Source organism: Camelus ferus, chromosome 11 (assembly GCF_009834535.1).
Source record: "Camelus ferus isolate YT-003-E chromosome 11, BCGSAC_Cfer_1.0, whole genome shotgun sequence".
NCBI lineage: Eukaryota > Metazoa > Chordata > Mammalia > Artiodactyla > Camelidae > Camelus > Camelus ferus.
In genome coordinates this window covers 60,846,396-60,865,993 of record NC_045706.1, presented here as the reverse complement: position 1 = coordinate 60,865,993, position 19,598 = coordinate 60,846,396, and the positions used below count along the sequence as shown (strand labels likewise).

The 19,598-nt window shown below is 58.8% G+C and overlaps 1 protein-coding gene across 5 annotated transcripts in view; it reads left to right on the top strand.

Annotated features, from left to right (window-relative positions):
* ARHGAP22 (Rho GTPase activating protein 22) overlaps positions 1 to 17,288 on the top strand; it is a 179,315-nt gene extending 162,027 nt beyond the window's left edge. For 4 of the 5 annotated variants that reach the window (XM_032491660.1, XM_032491663.1, XM_032491662.1 and 1 more), the window contains 6 exons: positions 3,542 to 3,749; positions 7,923 to 8,055; positions 8,989 to 9,062; positions 9,667 to 9,788; positions 11,811 to 12,714; positions 16,708 to 17,288. In XM_032491660.1, the coding sequence (XP_032347551.1) occupies positions 3,542 to 3,749; positions 7,923 to 8,055; positions 8,989 to 9,062; positions 9,667 to 9,788; positions 11,811 to 12,714; positions 16,708 to 16,936 (1,670 nt within the window). In that variant the 3' untranslated portion in view covers positions 16,937 to 17,288. The remainder of the gene's footprint in view (positions 1 to 3,541; positions 3,750 to 7,922; positions 8,056 to 8,988; positions 9,063 to 9,666; positions 9,789 to 11,810; positions 12,715 to 16,707) is intronic. The other variant, XM_032491664.1, reaches the window with a different exon arrangement.
* The last annotated feature ends 2,310 nt before the right edge of the window (positions 17,289 to 19,598 follow it).

Genomic DNA, 19,598 nt, shown 5'->3' with positions numbered 1-19,598 from the left:
TAAGCGAGGAGGGAGGTGCAGGCACCGAGGATGCAGGGCCCGGCTGGCTCCTTCCCCTCCTGGGCAGTTCCCCTTGTATGTTCTCTGCACTTGCGCGGTCCTGGCAGATGCCTCTGGTCATGACAGGCCCTGCTTCCCACTTCTCCCTTCTGTGGGTCAGGACCCCTCTCCTTCATCCTGTCCCAGTGCCCTTGCAGGAAGTCTGTGCCTTGGAGGTAGAGGCAAAAGAGGTGAGTACCTGGCAAGGCCACGCGAGTGGAGTGTGGACGGGGTGTGAGGCAATAGGGAATGGTGGAGAATTAGCAAAAGCAAGGGCTGTTGGAAGGGCACAGGTGCCACTGAACTCTGCCTGTGTTACCCTTTGGGAATTCGGGCCTGGTGCCGCCAGGTCTATGGATTCTTTCAAGAGGAGCTGGGAAGCCAGGTTTGGATAGGAAATCTCTTGATTTTAAATAACAAATTTTAAAATGTTTCAAACATCATTACACGTAAACACGTGCATCGTGGACCCCTGTGGCTCATTGCTGGGTGTAAGTGATTGAGCCCTGAGCGAGGTGAGAAGGACCCGTGGCTCTGTGTCCCCTGAAAAGCCCAGGCCACTCTCAGGCTGGGTAGAGCGGCCAGGACGCTGGTAGCAGCGGGCCCTCGGACAGGCTTCTCTGAGTGGCCCCAGGCAGCCCGCACGCCAGTCTCTCGGCAACATCGGCCCCTGTGCCCAAGGCCGATGACTGGCCTGTCAGTCCCCACCTCAGCGGGCAGGGGCGGCTGGGCGCTCCCACCAGGCCCCAGGGGGCGGACAGTTTCCTTTCTTGTCAGTGTCCAGCCTCTGCTTACCTCTGCCTGTCACCCACGTGAGCACATCCTCGGGGGCTACTGATGAAGAAGGGCAGGAGGAAGATGGGATGCGAAGCTGGTGGGTGGAGAGCATTGCATGGGTATCTGTGCTCCCACCTGGGTGGAGAGCAGCAGTGTGTTCTTGAACATTCTCTGCTCCTGGAGCCGCCAGACTGCTGGAGTTGGAACCTTGACCCTGAGTGAACTTGGGCCCATTCTGAAGCCCACTGCCTCTCAGTGTGTTCCTCTGAAACGTGAGAATGATGATGGCGACGATAAGAGTAAAGGCCACGTTCCCTGAGTTACCCAGCTGTGCGCGGCTGGGATGGATGGCTATGTGTCAAATGCCTGGAACAGCACCTGACGCCGCATGTGCCGTGTCTCGGCCATTTCAGCACACTGTCCTCATGCACCCGCACACGTGCACACACAAGTCCACACACACGTGTGCATGTATGCCCACACGCACGCATGCACACACTTCTCCCCAAAGCGCCTGTGTGTCACTGGGTGCCTTCCACATGGGCATGTTTTGTAGAAAGGGGAAGTCTCATCCCCCAGGTTCTGTACACTCTGCCTTTGGGTAGAGCAGGATGAGAAGGAGCATTTACTGAGTCCTCCTTTGTGCCACGCACGGTCTTAGGAACAACTGATGTATCTCAAAAGAGCCATTGTATGCGGGACGCTAAGTAGCGCCCAGAGTCCTGCCACCCTCTCACCCAGCTGGTTCACCACCCAGGTCTCGGGAAGCCACCGGTCTGGGCTGCGTCCCTCTGGGACGGCAACTGCCTGGACGGGATGGAGCTTTAATGTCATGCCCTGGCACACTCCACAGCCGCCCTGTGGGAAGGTCTCCACATTGGGGGCCTCCCCAAATCCTTGGAGAGCTTAGAGCTGGGAAAAGTCTGTTTCGCCTGTCTCTCACTGTGAGATGGAGAGCTTCATGGATCTCAACTCCTTTCACTCTTTGCCTAGGCTGCCAGGAACCTCTTTGCTCAGTTGTATATTTAGTTGTCACAGGTTTTCTGAGTCAGAACTTCCTCTACCTTCTTGCTGTCTCCCTCTGTCCCTCATTTGCTTTCTGGTCCTGTATTAAATGTTTTGGATGTTTTGCTTCCAGTTTTTTTTTTTTTTCCCTGTGGCAAATGTTATTGAACTGTAGCAGACAGAAAGGTGTACAAATCATAAGTGTACAGTTTAACGATTGTTCTCAAAGTTAGCAGAACTGGGTGGGCAGTGCCCAGGTCCAGAATCTGAGCATTACCAGCACCTCGAAGCCCCTTGGGCTCCTTCTAGTCACTGATCCACCAGGGTAACCAGGTCCTGACCCGGTTTTGCCCTTTACATAAATGGAGTCGTGCAGTGCGTCCTCTGGGTCTGGCTTCTGCTCACGATGATTTTTTTTTAATTTTGAAAAATTTTGGTAAAATAGATCTGACATAAAATGTACCATTTTAATGACTTTTTAAAAAATGTACAGTTCAGTGACATTAAGTATGTTTGTCATGTGTAATCACCACCACCCTCCATCTCCAGAACTCTTCTCATCTTGTAAGACTGAACCTGTGTCCATTAAACAGTAACTCTCCATCCTATTGTCCTCCAGCCCCTGGCAACCACCATTCCACTTTCTGTCTCTATGAATTTGATTATTCTAAGTATCTCATGTAAGTGGAATCATACAGTGTTTGTCTTCTAGTGACTGGCTTATTTCACTCGGCATACTGTTCCTCAGGGTTCGTCGATGCTGTAGCGTGTGTCAGAATTCCCTTCCTTTTTATGGCTGCATGATATTCCTTTGTATGTATGTATCACATTTTGTTTATCCATCTATCCATCAGTGGACACTTGGGTTGCTTCCATCATTTGCATATTGTGAATAATGCTCCTGTGAACACAGTGTACATGCATCTGCTTCAATTCTTTTGGGAGATGTGCCCAGGAGTGGGATTGCGGGGTCACATGATATTCCTGTTTTAAATTTTTTGAGGTGCCTCCATGCTGTTTTCCCCAGCGGCTGCACCATTTTACGTTGCCATCCGCAGTGCACCAAGGTTCCAGTTTTTCCACATCCTCACCAGCCCTTGTTTTCTGTTTTCTGGATAGTAGCCGTCCTGCTGGGAGTCAGGTGGTATCTCCTTGTGGTTTTGGTTTGCATTTCCCGATGAGTCGTGGTGTTGAGTCGTGATTGTGTTTTCACACTGTCCGACGTCTGTCTTGCTGCAAAAGCCGTGCCCCATCTGTTCCCATCGCTGTCTGGTGGGTGCTGCCCGGCGTGAGCAGACCATGACCATCTTACTCGTTCCACCGCGCAGGGGCCTTGGGGGTGGGTTTCCCATCGCGGGGAGTGGCAAGTAGTGCCACTGAGAACCTCCTAGGGTGCGTCTCTTAGTGGACGCTGCTGGGATTTTAAATGTAAGCCATTTCTATTTGGAGGTTAGTGCTGTATAAATAAACCAAGCAGCAAAGCACAGAACGCATGCTCCCTGAGGACCGTTTGAAGGGTCCACAGGCCCGGCTGCTGCCGGCTGTGCGCTCCAGCCCCATCCCAGCCGCCTGGTGCGTCTCCTCCCTCTTTCTAATTTGTTCCCTCAGGAGGGAGCCGCCCTTGGCCCTGGCAGCGCCCCCTGCTGTCCGTTGTCCCCGGCGCCCTCCCCCATCGCTGGGCCGGAGAGCTGAGGGTGTGACCAGGGATCTCTGTGCCCAGGGATCTTTGGGCAGCGCCTGGAGGACACCGTCCACCACGAGCGCAAGTATGGCCCACGCCTGGCGCCCCTGCTGGTGGAGCAGTGCGTGGACTTCATCCGGGAGCGCGGGCTCACCGAGGAAGGCCTCTTCCGCATGCCCGGCCAGGCCAACCTGGTGAGGGACCTGCAGGATTCCTTCGACTGCGGGGAGAAGCCCCTGTTCGACAGGTGAGCTCCTGGGATGGGGCACAGATGGGGCCACCTGCCCGTTCCCCCTGCAGGGCCTCCTCTCAGGACGCCGGCTCCCTTGGGCAGAGATGGGGAACAGGTGGTAGGTGGGATGGTGCCTTGTGTGTGCCCAGCCAGCACCCCCGACGGGCAAAGCGCAGGGCACAGAATCACTGCAGCAGCCCTGGGTCTCCCCCGGGGATGGATCCTGCCCCAGCCGGGGCCCGCTCACCTCCATGCAGGCTGTACCCATTGCACATGCCTGGAAGCCCACCTCAGCAGGAGAGGGGAAGGGCCCCTACAGGCATCGCCTGGGACTCCAGGCCTCCTGCACCATCTGTCTCTTGGCTCTGCCTTCTTAGGGGGACCTGCCCCCAGGCTCCTTTGGTGCCAGCTTGGAGCTGCAGCAGCTCCAGCCCCACATCCTTGCAGGTTTTGGGTGGGGCTGGGGGAGTGAGTTTCCTCCACCAGTCCTGGGCCAGTGCCCATCCCAGTCCGTTACTGGGGCTTACTGGGTCCTGGGCTTCACCGTGGGTAGAGTCAGCCTCACTTATTCATAGAAAGTTCTTTCTGCATCAGGTGAACCCCGGTCCCCATGGGGCTTCTGCCCATTCTTCTCAGATCTGCCCTCTCAGACAAGGGCCCCCTCTGTCCCGGGACAGAGGTTTCTGCTGGCCTTTTCAGGTCCCCTCTTGGGACAGAACACTCTCAGCCCCTCCAGCATCTGCCCAGATGTGTCACCGCAGCCAGGAGAGTCTGTCAATTCCTTTTTAGATGTGGAGTCTGCGACTGGCCACCATTTCCTAGAGGAGATCTCCTCAAGGAGGATGCAGGGGTTCCTTCACCTGGAACCCTGTGAATCTCCATCCGACACTGAGCGTGTGGTCCAGTATTTACAATCTCAGTGAGCTTGTGGTCCACTCTGAACCCCATCCAGCCAAGCCTCTTCTTTCCTGTGCAGTCAGGGGTTGGGGTTGGAGATTGCTTCAAAAAAACGCCCCTTCTGTGGTTCCTGGAAACTTGCTCTTCACATTGGGGCTTTTCAGAGAAGGGACCACAGCCCAGGTTGCCCCTGACCCCACACCCTGAGCTCTCCCCTGGCTGTGGATGACCACAGCCTCTCCTTTCTCTGCCTCCCCTCAGCGGGAAGGTGCTGAGGAGCTGAGTGTGGTGTGCCAGTGGGAAATCTGAGGGAGGTGATGTGGTCAGTAGCCAGAGGAACCCTGGGATCCAGAACCAAGGGGGAGAGTCTGGGGGCAGACGTGGGGCATCATCTGTTTCAACAGGGCAACAATAGGGTGTAGGGGCGAGTGGGCTCACCTGCGAGGGGATGAAGGAGAAGAGAGGAGGGGGGACAACCTGAGAAGACCCCCGTGGAGGATGGGCCAGAAGTGATCCCAGGAATAGGAGTAGAAGTGGCAGAGGGAGACCAGAGCCTGGGGAAGGCCTGCCCCATTCTGCTGAGAGGTCAGGAGTCAGGGCTGCACTGTGGGGGAGTCTGAGGGGCTCTGCCTCTCCAGCGGGTATACAGCGGGTGGGCCAGGAGGGGAGAGGACCCAGCCTGAGGCTTTCAGGAGCTGCAGCTTGGCACAGAGCATGTGCGCAGTGCAGGCAAAGCAGAGGGAGGCGCTCCAGGGAGCTGGGTTTTATGCTGAGCCCCTAGAGCCCTGGCAGAGTTGGAGGAGGCGGCAGCCAGATCTGGTTTGTATTTGTAGAAATGCCCCCGGGTTGGCATCAGATGTCGGACAGTATGTCTGGATCCCTGGGAGCTTCTGAAAGTCCAGATTCCAGGCCCTGCCCTCTCCGCTCCCGTGGAATCAGATTTGGGGTGGGGGTGCAGGGGGGGGTTGAGAATTCGCATGTTTAAAAGCACCAGGTGATTCTGCTTAGCAACCATATTTAGGGGTTAGTGGTCAAGGGGGAGCCCCTCACTGGAGCTGGGGTGAGTGGGATGAGAGGGGGCAAGGCAGGCCTCCCCTCTGCCCCCCTAAGCCTCAGCTTCTCTTCAGCCTCTCTTTCCCCCCGCCCTCCCTACCCCTCCGCTGGGGCCCCAACCCCCTGCTCCCATCTGGAGCACCCCACAGTAGGCCCTGCCCTCAGTGTGCTTACAGACTTCTCTTAAATGGTCATGTGTCCGTTTTGTGGGTTAGGACCTGAGGCTGAACCCATGGAACTTGCCCCAGATGCCCAGATGTGGCCTCTGCCCAGCCAGATTCTGGCCTCTTTCCCAGAGCCCCTTGCCCTCCACTTACATCCCCCCCTCCAAAAAAGTCCCTCTCTCTGAGTCCCTGCTCACCCTTCCAGAACCATCCTGTTACTCCCTCCTGTTACGTGGGGCCTCTTCTCCGTCATCCACCCTTGCCTGTCCTCCGCCCCCTGAATGTCCGGGCTCCTCCACCTGCCTTTCCAGGGCCCATCTCACAGTGTTCCCTGCACTGCCACCGCTGCCCTGGCCTCTCTGGGTGCCTCTCCCTTCTGGAAACTTCTCCCTGGGGTATCTGACACCGTTCTCTCCCACTTCCTGGCATCTCCTCGGCAGCTCCTCGGCCCTGCACTTGTGCCCACCCCCTACACAGAGGTCCCAGGGCCCCTCTTCTTCACTCCCTGACAGAAGGGTCCCGGGGCCCACACTCTGGCAGAGGTAATCCAGGCTCACTCCCTGGGCGTAGACCACACTCTCCACCAGGATGAACTCTGGCCTCCGGTCCTGGGCCCGCTTTTCATAAAGAGCCCCACTGGGCTTGGAAGCTGCAGTCACACCTGTCCCTCCCTGGTTCCTGGTCCACAGCAGCTCCCGCAGCCCTGACCACGTTGTTGTTGAGCGTGGAGGAGGGTCTCCCCTGTGCCCAACCCTGCTGGCTCCAGTGACTCTCACACCCTCCTTATGACACTCAGCATCCATCCGTTGAGTGAGAGCATGGGATGATGCCGTGAACGAGACAGACAGTAGACAAGGTCCTGCCCTCATGTGGCTGGGACAAATGACAAGTCATGCACACAGGGAACCAGCCTGCGCTCCTGTCACCCAGCCGGGGGCCCCCTCCGCCTGGCCCACAGCACAGAGCAGGGCATGCTCCTGGCTCCCAGAGCAGATGGGAGCAGCAGGCAGCCTGGCCCCCAGGGAGGTAATGGTTGGTGCCTGGAAGCCAGCAGAGGGGCTGGGGTGAGAAATAGGGGCTGGGCTGCCACGTGGAGAGTGGATTGTAGGGGAGTGAGGTGTACAGGGGACAGGCAGGAGACCGTGGCTGTGTTCTGGATGCACTGGGTGCAGGATTGGGACGGGTGACAGCACCTGCCCTGGAAGGGCTCCCAGGCTGGTGTGCGCCCGTGGTGCTGTGGGCTGTGGAACATTCTCCTTGAGTGCTGGGGGTGAGGGCTGGATTTAGGGATGGAGGGTTGGAGGGGAGTTTAAGAAAAAAGTACCAAGAAATAGCCTTGCGCCAACTGTGGGGAGGGCGGAGAGGAAGTGCATTTCTAGGAATGGAGGAAGGAAGGTGAGGCCATCAGGGCAAGGCCCTGGGGAGGGGCAGGGCTCCCTGAGCTGGGGCTGTCCCACTGGCTGGGCCGGGCCTCCCGGGCCCAGGAGCGCTGTGAACCACCAGCAGCCAGGAGGAGCCAGGAAGGGGCTATGGGCATGGATGCCGCCAGTGAGGTCTGCAGAGTGGAGGCCACTCTGCATCTACTTGGCTCAGATCAGAAATGCACCCCCACTCCTCTGCCCCGGGGGAGGTAGAATGGCTGGCCTTTGTCCAAAGGCAAGACCGCTGATCCTCCTCGCCTCCTGTCCTGCCCCGCCACCCACCAGACCTCCTGGGCTCCGGCTCACAGAGTGGCTGGCAGTGAACTCGTGAACGCCCCGGGTCAGGGAAGGGGCGCTGGGCTCAAGGCTGGGCACCCACTGGGGCCATAAGCACCCAGGAGGTGAGGGTGTCGGCAGAAGAGGTGTCTGGGAGAAGGCAGTGGGGGTTGGGGTGGGCATCAGGCCAGTGGAAGGGGGCCCTTCACTCCCACCGGTTCCCTAGCCAGCTTTCAGAGTGCACGTGCGTGTGTGCTCACACACGTGCTCACGCGGACATGCTAGCAGAGGCTGCCCCTGAGGCGAGTGGTGCGAGGTGCTGGTCACTCCTGTGGTTCCCTGGTGCCCCGGCCTCACACATGGCCCCCCGCCTGCAGCACCACAGACGTGCACACGGTGGCCTCCCTGCTGAAGCTCTACCTGCGGGAGCTCCCCGAGCCCGTGGTCCCCTTCGCCAGATACGAGGACTTCCTCAGCTGCGCCCAGCTGCTCACCAAGGACGAGGGGGAGGTTAGTGGCTCATGGGGACCCATCTTGTGGGGGCTGAGGGGGGCCTGCCAATTAGTAGGGAGATGTGGGGTCACAACTTTTCGTGATGTTTGCTGGCACAGATCCTGTCCTGCAGCCTGCTCTGTGTGTGTCTGGGGTGCAGGGTGCGGTCCTGGAGTGGCTTGCTCTTTGGTGGGGACAGGCCTGGAACCCCCCAGTCTGGGGAGGGCTCCACCATCCCAGTCTGTGTGGGAGGGAACTCTGGCCCGGAGTGTCCCCTCCCTGCTTGCAGGCCTCTGTCTCTCTGAGAGACAGGTACCTCCTGAAGCAGGCCGTGCCCCAGCCGTGCCCCTGAATGCGGAGTACCCAGCCTGGGCCACCACCCAGCAGGCACTCCTGCTCCATCACCTGCTCCCACCCTCAACCCAGGCTACCCAGGCCGGCCGGCCATGGGGTTCAGAAACAACCAGACCTTTCATCTGTTTCTATCCTGCCTCCTCCCAAAAGAATTTGAGACTGCCCCCAGGACAGGGCCCCCACCCCCACCCTGCAGTGCCCGCCTGCAGCCCGGGTCTGCTCCAGCTGCGGAAGGACTGTTTGCCCTCCCTGTGGCCGTGTGGGAGACGAGGGGTCTTTATCTGGCAAATATTTGTGCCTTGATAAGTGAGCTGAGCGCTGGCCCCGGCATTCCTCTGTGGCCCTGCAGAGGCACATCCCTCAAAACAGCTTCTGGAAAATAAATCTGCTTCGCCCCCCAAGAGGTCACAAGCCTGGCCTGACTGCTCCTCGAAGGGAGATGGGAGTGGCTGCACCCCCTGGTCAATTGGGGCCCGGCCGCATGGGCGGAGGATGGATGGAGGCCTGGACTCTGATTCCCAACTCCCCCTCACGCACCCCTCCCTCCAGTAAGAGAAGGGCCGCATTGCTGGTCTTTGAAATACTCTTTTTCTCAAGGGGACTCTGGAGTTGGCTAAACAAGTGAGCAGCCTTCCCCTGGTCAACTACAACCTGCTCAGATACATCTGCAAGTAAGTGACCGGGGTGGGGGCTCCCGTCCCCTGTGCTCTGGCTCCGTGCCCTCCATGGGGGTCGGGGGGCCTGGCTCTGCTCTCACCAGCACTTCTCCCTGAGTGTCAAGCCAACAGGAAATATAAAAGGACACACCCCGCACTCCTGAGGCTCACAGGCCCGTGGGAGCAGGCAGTGTCACAGTCCTGGGTGCATCTTTCCTGGAGGAAGGGGACGCAGCCTGTTCCTTCGGCCTCCTCTGGGTCTGCCTCCTGACCATGACCTGGGCTCAGGTGCTGGGAGAGGACCTCCAGGGTGGTCCCCTGCCAGCCCTGTGTCTTGGGGAGGGGGTTGGGTCTTCCTAGGCATCTGTCCCCACTGCAGGTGGGAGAGTTGTGTCCCTCCATGCCAACGACGGGCCCTTGTCCCAGTGGCCTTTGCTTCTGATGGCCCGCTTAGACGCCAGGGGAAGTTCTGTGTCTTCCAAGCCTGGCAGCGGCAGCTGGCTGTGCCCGGCAGCTGTGGAAACACGTGGGTGCAGCCGAGCGTGGGGGCCCGGCAGCTCCCAGGAGATCTGGCATCAGGACTTGCTTCTCTGCCAGCTGTCTCTTCCTAACTTTGAAGGTTTCTGGATGAAGTTCAGTCCCACTCAGATGTCAACAAGATGAGTGTCCAGAACCTGGCAACCGTTTTTGGACCTAATATACTTCGGCCACAGATAGAAGACCCGGTGACCATCATGGAAGGTAACGGTCGGGGTGGGCGTGGTGGTGCTCGGTGCTCTGGGCTCACCTTGGTCCTGGGCAGGTCCTCAGAACCCTCATGCCAGGCCAGCGGGACAGGTGGTGCCATCCTTGGGGACTTGGCAGGAGCCTCTCCGGACTGCCTCATTCCTCTCCCAGCTCCTCCTCCCCCGTGGGGTCAGCTGTAGAAGGCAAATCACGGGGTCATAGGGTACAATTAGAATGGCGAGGGGTGGGGGCGGGCAGCGGTGTATAGAAAAGGTCGGTGTCCTTGCCCTTGAATACACACAGGTGTTTTTGCTTTACTAAAGTAATTTTTGAGTAAGTAGTTGTCATAGGCTTATTCTGGATGTCAGAGCTTTGCAAACCCTGGGGATCTTCTGCTCTATAATGAAAAAGAATAAAAAGAGAAACACCAGCAGCCATAGCAGCTGCTTTCAGTATGCTTTCAATACGGCTGCCGGGCACAGCCCACTGCCCCTGCCAAGCTTGGAAGACGCAGTAAAGCCTCCACCAAGGGCTTTACTTCCATCACCTTGCTTGAACCTTGCAAGCAGCCTGAGCTGCGGTTACTGCCCCCATTTTATAGATGAGCCAGGCCGGGAGGGGCGAGGTAATTTGTCAGCCAGAGTTTTCAAAGGGCACAGGTGCAGGCTGGCATGGAAATGAGAGCCTTGCTTGGAGACCCCACGGAAGACGGTCCCCACGGGGTTTGTGAGAGTCTTGCCGCTCACAGACGGGAAACCCACAGCCAGTCCCAGCTAAGGGGCGCAGAGGCTGGCCAGGGCTCAGGCAGGACCCACCCCCGGTGCCATTCCTCACTGAGTGTGACCTGGGGGGTGCTGTGGAGGGTGTGGGGTGGCTCTGGGGCTGCTCTGCTCCCCTCCCCCAGCTGAGGGTGTGGCCCTCGGATGGCACTCATGCCCAGCACCCGCCCCAGGCCCCAGAGCTCCCTCCCACCTGCCACGTTGCATGAATGCCTGAGGGCAAACGCTCACCCTGCTGACTTTGCTGAGTTCCTGCTTCACTTGCTTTTCTGGACTAAAGATTCTTTACTTAATTTTCCCCAAGATTCTCAGTTATGTCCAAGCATCTCACCCACCTTATTGTGTCGAAGCCGCCCTCCATCCCCCAGGCTCTGGTCTTTGGTTGAGGATGAGTGGAGGCGAGGAGGCAGGTGGATCAGTACCCCGGACCCTCTGCACTGCCTCCCTTTGTCGCTGACCCCTCCCCCACCGCACCGCCTCAGGAACCGAGTCCCCACAGATGCCACAGGCTGCATGTCAGGGGCCGTGGCCTGGAGAAGAGGGGTTGTGTGTAAGGGTGTGTGACTGTGTTTGCACTGGGGGGACTGTTCAGGGGTGGCTGTGTGGATTTGTATGTATGTGCATGGAATTGTGTGTGTGTATGTGGTTGTGTAAGGGATTGTGTGTGTGTTATGACTGTGGGAGGGATTTTGTGTGTGTGTGTTGTGTGTATGTAGGGTTGTGTGTGTGCGCCCACATGCACCTATAGGACATCTCTATTCCCTGTTTCAGTGTCCTGTGCCCTCCAGGGTATGGACAGTCAGGCACAGCCCTTGTGGGCAGCCCAGGGCGGTGACATGGGGCAGCCGGGAGGCCTCTGCCATGCAGGTCCTGGTTTCCAGCCCCAGCCTGCACTGGCTCACCCCGCAGCCCTCACGGGCATCGTGCCTCTCCTCCCCCCACCAGCTGGTTGGGGTGGGCGCGAAGTGCCTCTCTGTGCTCCTGGCCCCACGTCGGAGGAAGGGCATCTTGGGCACGGTCCTTCTGTCCGTGCCTGGACTTGAAGGGTGTGGTGTCTGTCCTTTCCTTCAGGCTGGCAGATGGCAAGCTCTCATGGAGTCCTCACTTAAAGGGCAGCCTGGTCTGGGGCTACAAGCAGGGCCAGGCACCCTGGGTCCGAGCTGCAGCTTCCCCTGACCCCTGGGAGAGGTTCTGGAGAGCCCGAGCTGGAGGCCCTCACATTCACAGCCAGGCCTCTCTCGCTGCTTCTTCCTGGCAGGCACTTCCCTGGTCCAGCACCTGATGACCGTCCTGATCCGCAAACACAGCCAGCTCTTCACCTCGAGGACCACAGAAGGGCCAGCCTCCCCACGCGGGGGCCCCCCATGCACCGTGGGATGGGGCCCGGAGGAGGTCACCAGGGACAGCCAGCCAGAGCCCGGCAGCCCCGGTGCCCCCGGCCTGCCCTCGCACAGGACCTCTTCTCTGGATGGGGCCGCCGTGGCGGCGCTCTCCAGAACCTCTCCCACGGGCCTGGGGAGCCGACGCGGCCCCGTTGCCACCAGCCCTGGGAAGAAGGTGCAGACTCTGCCCAACTGGAGGTCCTCCTTCCGGCAGTCGGGGTCCCGGTCCGGGAGCCCGAAGGTGGGCAGCGCATCCCTGGAGGTACCCATCATCTCCTCCGGAGGGAACTGGCTCATGAATGGGCTGTCCTCCCTGCGGGGCCACCGCCGGGCCTCCTCGGGAGACCGGCTCAAGGACTCAGGCTCCGAGCAGAGACTCTCCACCTACGACAACGTGCCCCCAGCCAGCCTCTTCCCCAGCACGTCCAGCGGGGCCGGCACGCCGTGGTCTGGGGCCTCCTCCTACGAGGCCTCGGCCAGGGGCTCGGTCAGCAGCTGCACGGCCTGCCGGGCCAGCGACTCCTCCGCCTGCAGCTCCCTGCACACCGAGGGGGCCCTGGAGCCCTCCCCCGCCCCCAGCAGCAGTGAGGAGTGCAGACCCCTGGGCCCGGAGCGCGGCCTGGATGGGGTGGGCACCTGCATCAGCAGCAGCGAGCCCAGCGAGCCGGGCAGCCCGGCTCGGGAGCATGCCCGCCGCTCCGAGGCGCTCCAGGGCCTGGTCGCAGAGCTCAGGGCACAGCTGTGCCGGCAGAGGACTGAGTACGAGGCGAGTGTGCAAAGGTAAAGGGCTGTGGCTGCAGGGCGGTGCGAGGCTGGCCCTCCCTGGCTGGGCAGAGCCCTCGCAGCCAGCTGCTCACTGGACACCGGCCCCAGGCAGTCAGCCTCTGGAGCAGGGCTCAGAGCCGCCAGCTGCCCTTCTGGGAGAATGTCCCCAGGACAGGGCTGGGAATGGAGGGGTGGGGGTCCTATCCTGGGGAAGCTTGGGAGCTGGGGCCCTGGCATGCCTCCAGAACGCCTCAGGGTCTGCTGAACCACTGAGTGAGTTAGAATCTCAGCCTGAGCCGCTCAGAGTGACTCGGGCACTATGTGGGAGGAGGCCAGCCCCCAAGGTGTGTTGCAGCCCGGGCGCTGTGTGTGGGGCAGGGCCCACGTGCAGTGCAGGCCCCGGACTGGCCTGGCTGGCTGACCGTGCTTGGGCCTGGCGTGGAGTGAAGACTCCTGATCGGAATCCAGTTTCCTCCGAGGAGGGAGCTGGCCGTGCTGAGCCCAGCCCTCACTCCTGCTCGGTCAGAGGGCACCTCGTGCCACTCTCTAAGTCTTGCTCACTAATGGGCCCTGGTTCCATCCTCCCAGCCTCCCTCTGAGGAGGGTACTTTCCAGCTCTGAGAGGCTGAGTTCCCCGGTGAACGTCACCAGCAGAGCCCGCACTGGACAGTGCTCCCATCAGCACCTCAGACCCCTTAGCTCCGCTTGCCCCAGGCCTGGCGTCAGCCTGGCCTATGAGTCCTCATCCCAAGCACTAGCAGAGGGCTTCAGCAGGTTCTGAGGGCTGCCTTTTCCCATCAGACCGTGGAGGTGGAAGGGATTCTAATTCTGAGCCTGGGATTTCCATAGGGAGCTGGAAAGGCAGCACTTGGCCCTCCTGTTCTGCTGTAGCCGTCTCGTGGGTACCTGGGGTGTGTCAGGCGTGTGCAGGTGCTGTGTCCACGGCGGGAAGATGGCAGGAAAGGGCAGTGGCCCCTGCCCTGGGGGAGGTCAGGGATGGGAGTCACAGCAGGTGATGTCTGAGCCAGGACTTGAAGGACCAACAGGACTGAGTTGAGGGAGGAGGAGAAAGGACACGGTAGGAGAAAAACCCTGAGGTTTAAAATTGCGGAGAAAACCCACACTGTCAGCACTGGGTTGGAGCTGACCAGGCAGAGGTAGCGGTGGAAGTTCCCCGCAGGCTCGCTGGGAGGTGATGACTGCTGAAGGTGAGCTCAGACTAAACTGCGGAAAGCCTGGAGGTGCTTCCCTCCACCTGCCCACACAGCGGAGGCTGGGCGGAGGCTGGCTGAGGACGGCCTCAGAGTGGGGTGAGGACCACCTTCTCGCTCCCTCGGCTGTTTATGGGGCTGGCTTGAGCCTCTAGGCCTTTCACTGTCTCAGAGGCTGGGGTTCTCAAGGGGAAGTGCAGTGTTGTCACCTGGTGGGCTCTGGATTCGAGTCCCTGCCCGTTGTGTATTGGCTGAGTGTCTGGGCAGGCCCCCTGGGGACAAGTGACCTCATCGGTTTGTCGTGAGGAGGAAATGACGTGGTAGGTGGGGGTGCCCGGCACGTCCAGCATGCTCGCGTGACCTCCTGCTTGGTGGGTCGGAGGTCAGGCAAGGCTCTCAGAGACAAAGGGAGAGCAGCGGCAGCCCTTGGGGGGCTCTCGCTGGCAGAGTGGCCTGGCCGTCATCCTGACTAGAGGGGGTGTTCTAGAGGGACACAGGTAGGACTGGGGCCCCCTCCAGTGGGTCTTTGGGGGACATGTCTGCCCAGATGGAGTCTGGTCTGGGAGGGGCGGGGAGACCAGCTTTCTGCCCTGCCTCCTGGGACTCAGAGCCCCTCCCCTGCTCCCTGATCCCTGCATTCCCCAGACACCTGACTGTGTTGCTTGTCTGCAATGCTGGGGACACGGCTATGACCCAGACTGATCAAAATCTTGCTCCTATTTGGTGAGAGTGGGAGGGGGACAGAGAGACCATAAACAGGATAGATTTTTAAAAAAATATGTTAGAAGATTAGATAGAGGAGGCAGACAAAGGGGAACATGGGGGAGAGGGTGGGGAGGCACGGCTGGGAGGGGGCATCAGTGCTGTGGGCAGAAGGCCAGGTGCAGAAGCCGGCAGCTGAGGGGGGCTGGGGCTGTGTGGGCAGGTGGAGGGAAGAGTGGGGGCACAGGGGGCCGAGAGGCCTTTTGGCAGGAGTGATGCCCTGATTTTATTCCCAGTGAGATGCGAAGCTGCTGCAGGGCCGTGAGGACTTTGATCACTTTGATGAGTTACCCTGGCTGCTGCGCTCAGGGGCTCCTGACGGGGCTCAAGGGCAGACAAAGTCCAGTTAGGAGGCCCCGGCCACCCAGGCCAGAACTGCGGGTGGCGTGGACCTAAGGGGCAGCAGTTGAGGTGGGAGAAGCAGCCAGATTCTGAACATGTTTGGAAGAGTTTTTCCAGTTTTGATTGGATGTGGGGAGGGAGAGGAAGAACTGACTTGAAGGATGTTTTCGTTTTGTCTGAGCAATTAGAAGAAGGTGGTTACTGAGCGGGGAGCCTGGGGCAGTGGGAGGGTGACTTGGGGAGGGAGGGTCAGGAGCTCGGCGGGGGGCCTTTTGGGTTGGAGATGCTTATTAAGTTTCTGAGTGGAACCGAGGGAGATAAAGACTGAGAGCTGTCGGCACGGAGCTGGTGCTTTTGAGTCTGGAGGCTGGACAAGGTCACCCAAGGAGCGGCGTGGAGGGGAGGCCCAGGCTGTGCCTGAGAGCAACAGGGGTGGGGAGGACCTGGCAAAGGAGGGGCCTGGACTGGAGGAGAAGCAGTGGGGGGGGGCTTCTTTCTGACAGCAGGCCCAGTGCTCAGATGGGGGTGGGGGTGAAGGGAGGCTCTCTCCCTTCTCCGTGCTTTGTGTTCAGTGGTTGAGGGTGGAGGCCTGGGCCTGGGCCTGGGTGCTGCGGGGAATCGGTATTTGCTCCACACACACACCGTGTACCAGGTGGTGCGTGGTGCACACGTGGTCTCCTTGGGCCGTTGTAGCTACACTGGGGGAAGGTTGTCTCCTGCTTTTTAGGAGAGGGCACCAGGGCTGAGAGCAGTCTGTGTCCCATGCACAGTCACGTGTCTCAGTCAGCCCGGTTCCCAGGGGCCAGGCGCCGCACGTCCCTCAGGCCTGACAGGAGCACGTTGTCTGGTGGAAAAGATGCTGTGCCAACGTCTGCATGGTGCGGTGCCCCCCTCCATGGGTGCCCGTGGCGGAGCCCTGTGGTAGCAGGAAGGAGCAGAGGTGTGTGTGAGCTGCTGGGGAGGATCAGGTGACGCTCCCCAGGCGGTGCGGCCTCTGGGCCGGGGTGTGGAGGCTGAGTGGGAATGGAGGACGAAGTGACATCCCGAACAGGGTTTCCTGTGAGTCACTGGAGCTCAAGGGGCCTCGCAGGAGAGCAAACTCGGGGACAGTTTCCTACTGCCCTCTCAGTTCAGGGCCCAGTCCTGTTCTCTGCCAGCCAGCGGGCCGTCCCTCAGCAGGACGGTTGGCTGGGCCAGAGGGCAAGTGGTCACCTGTATTTGCGTGCAGACTCAGGGAGGCCCGGCCTCGAGTGCCAGAAACCGAGGGAGGGTCTCTGGGGGTGAGCCCCCGCTGGCTCGGGGTGAAGCGCAGGGTCTTGTGAGGAGATGTGGTTCATGTGGCCTCGTCTGGCGCCAGGTCTGAGCCCGCACCGTCCTCTCCCCGTGCCAGGCTGACCACCTGGCATCTGCAGACGGTGGAGCCCACGTGGCAAACTCAGTGGGCCCAAGTCTAAAATTGTCTTCTCAATTTTTTTCTTTTTTTGGCATCTACTCATGGTATTTATTTATTTGTCTATCGAGTTGGCAGAGATTTTTTTAAATTGCAGTAGTTGATCTACAGTGTTGTTAGTGTCTGGTGTACAGCATAGTGACTCAGTCACACATATACGTTATATATTCTTTCATATTTTTCATTATAGGTTATTTCAGGGAAAGACAAATATCACATATCACTTTCTTCTTGATTTTTAAGACTCGAAGAAGGTAGTGCCGACCTGAGGAAACGAATGTCACGGCTAGAAGAAGAGCTGGACCAGGAGAAGAAGAAGTACGCGATGCTGGAAATAAAGCTGCGGAACTCGGAGCGGGCGCGGGAGGACGCGGAGAAGAGGAACCAGCTGCTGCAGAAGGAAATGGAGGAGTTTTTTTCAACCCTGGGAAGCCTGACCATTGGGGCCAAAGGTGCCAGAGCCCCAAAGTAAAGGAATGGGGGGAACTCGCTTCGTGCCTCGTGGCGCACCCTCCCGTCGGCAGGGAGGAGGAGCCAGAGCCTCTGCAGCTGGGACCTGGGCCTCTGTGGTGCCCAGAGATGCGGAGCCGGCTGGAGAGGGAAGTCCTGACACACACCACCCCAGCCCTGGGATGCTGGGGGGCACCGTCGGGAGCCCGAGCTCCACACGGGGTCTGGATGCAGCTCTGACCACGCAGGCTGTGGCAGGCATCAGAGGGGACAGTCCCGTGGCCACCGAAACAGACGGCACCCGGGATCTGAGTAGCCCCCTGGGAACCTTTTGCATTCTTTATTAAATCTGCTCTGAAAGCATGATGCCTGGATACCTGACTCCTTTTTTACCGGCACGTGAAGTGAGGATTACCAAGTGACCTCTGTTTCTCACAAGGTTGGGAGTCCTCAGGGCGTCCCGTGCATGGAATGGCAGGGGGTCTTCAGGAGTGGGGTGTGAGGCTCCTTAGGGAGCACCCAGCCTTGTCATGGCCACTGAAGCTGGCAGTAGGTGCATGTGTGTGCTCTCAACTCCACCATCTGTGCTCCAAGCAGGAGGGTTTTCCTCCCTCCCACTCCCCCCCACCTACTATGGGTTCCCTGCCTCCCAACTCCCCCGACCCGCTCTGAGCCACCTGCAGCTGGTCTGTCCTAGCATTCCTCTTCGGCCTCCACCATAACCTGCTTTCCTTTGCTTGGCCCCAGCCCTGCTCCAGAGTCAGAGCCTGAGACAGAGCTCAGCCTGGGTGCCGCACCCCCTGCTCCGTACGTGCAGGGTGACGGGGCGTGTGTCTAAAGGAGCAGTGAGACAAGGTGACGGGAAGTGCCTGATCGCTGTCCTCCAGGGGCCCCGGCCTCAGGCTGTGCGCACCTGCCTTGCACACACCCCGCGAGCTAGTGCTAGTTCCTCTCCCTTCCCTCCTGTTCACCTTCTTCCTTCAGTTCATCCTCAGGTTTGGAGGTTCCACTGGGGCAGACGCTTCAAGAAAGCCTTTCCCTGGCCACCACCACACACAGCCCAGGCCTGGGCCAGAGCCCCTCAGGATGGGCCTTCAGGGGCACCAAAGAAGCCACCTCTGAGCAGAGGGGCCTGGCCTCCGGGGCACAGGCAGTGCTAGTGCCCATGTCCCGTCACTTGCCCCTGCTCACAGTGCCCTCACCCCTCACCTCCCACCACCCCCAAGCAGTGGTTTCTGTGGGGAGTGGAGGTCACCAGAGTACCCTAGTCGTGGACTACCATGTCTAGAGAAGTCATTCAGACCCAACCCCCACCCACCTGGAGTCAGGTGTAGACCAGCACAGCAGTGCCGCAGATCCAGGCGCTCAGTGCTCACAGGAAGTGCTGGCCCTTCACTGTTAAGGAGCAAGCCCACAGGCCAGGTGGATGCTAACCCCAGCGGTGGGGAGGCAGGCCGACGACTGGCCATCTGCTGGGACAGGTGCCAGCCGAGGGCCCTCAGCAGCATCAGTGGTCAGAGTTCCTGGGCGCGCGGGGGCGTGGGAACAGTGGAGAGTACCACCTGCACCTGCTCCTGGCTCGCAGCCATCATAGCCGTCATCTGGGTGACAGCTTCCCCGGGAGGAGAAATATTGACCTCTATTCAAGGAGAAAGAAAAGAACAGGAAGGGACAGATTCCTCACGACAGCCCAGTAGGATAGGCATCAGCTGCCTGCTCCCCACTCAGAGGAGAAACAGGCTAGGAGGAGACAGGTGGGAACACCAGTGTATCTTATGGTCCTGCATTCCCTCACCACAGTCCTGGAACTCTGCTTACTATGACCTAGAGAGAAAACGCTGTCAGGCTATCAAAGGAGCAGAAAGGACCAAAGGGGTTTCACATGATGAAAGCAGAAAAGTGAGGCTGTGTGTCTTAGCCATTAATAGTGGCAAAGCCTCAGCTTCCGGCCAAGTCTTTGGCCAAAACCAGCTCATGAGCTGCACCTGCCACCTGCTGGCAAAACTAAGACCTGCACATGTGATTTTTCTCTGAAAATTAGTTGGTAACCTTCCGTAGACGTTCTGTACTCCAGTTGCCACTTAACCAGCACTCTCCATTCTGTCTGTAAAACGTACTGACTTCTGCCTGTAAAGCACTGAGCACTGACGCTGGGGCTCTGGCCTAGTACCTTGTCCCTATCCGCTCCGTTCTCCCCAGCTGAGTTACATTTGTAGAAGCTGTTTTCCAAACCTGTAGATTCGTTATATCTAGTACATCATTTAATATTAAGTAAACCAATGAATTATAAACGTGAAAGGATAATCAATTTTTTGAAAACCTACATGAATGCTTTAGACTTAGAAAAGGCAACTTAACTAAAAAAAAAATCTGTCAAATCACGGATGAATCAACCATGCAAGAATGGAAAATTGGTAAAAATCTAAGATTGTAGTCTCAAATTACTCCAAAAGTGTTCTAAAATTCGTGCCTGACTCTAAAGCAAAAACTGGGAATTTTAAATCTCATACTGAAAAAAAGGGAGTTGTCTTATTTTAAAAGACTGACAAATGTCCCTTTTTAAAGAAGTTAGAATACAATTTTAAGGATGTATGTGTATGAAAGAGACAGAGGCAGAGACAAAGACAGAGGGGGAGATAGTTCTCACTTTACCTGGCTGTTGGAATAACGGATCAGGCGTGAAC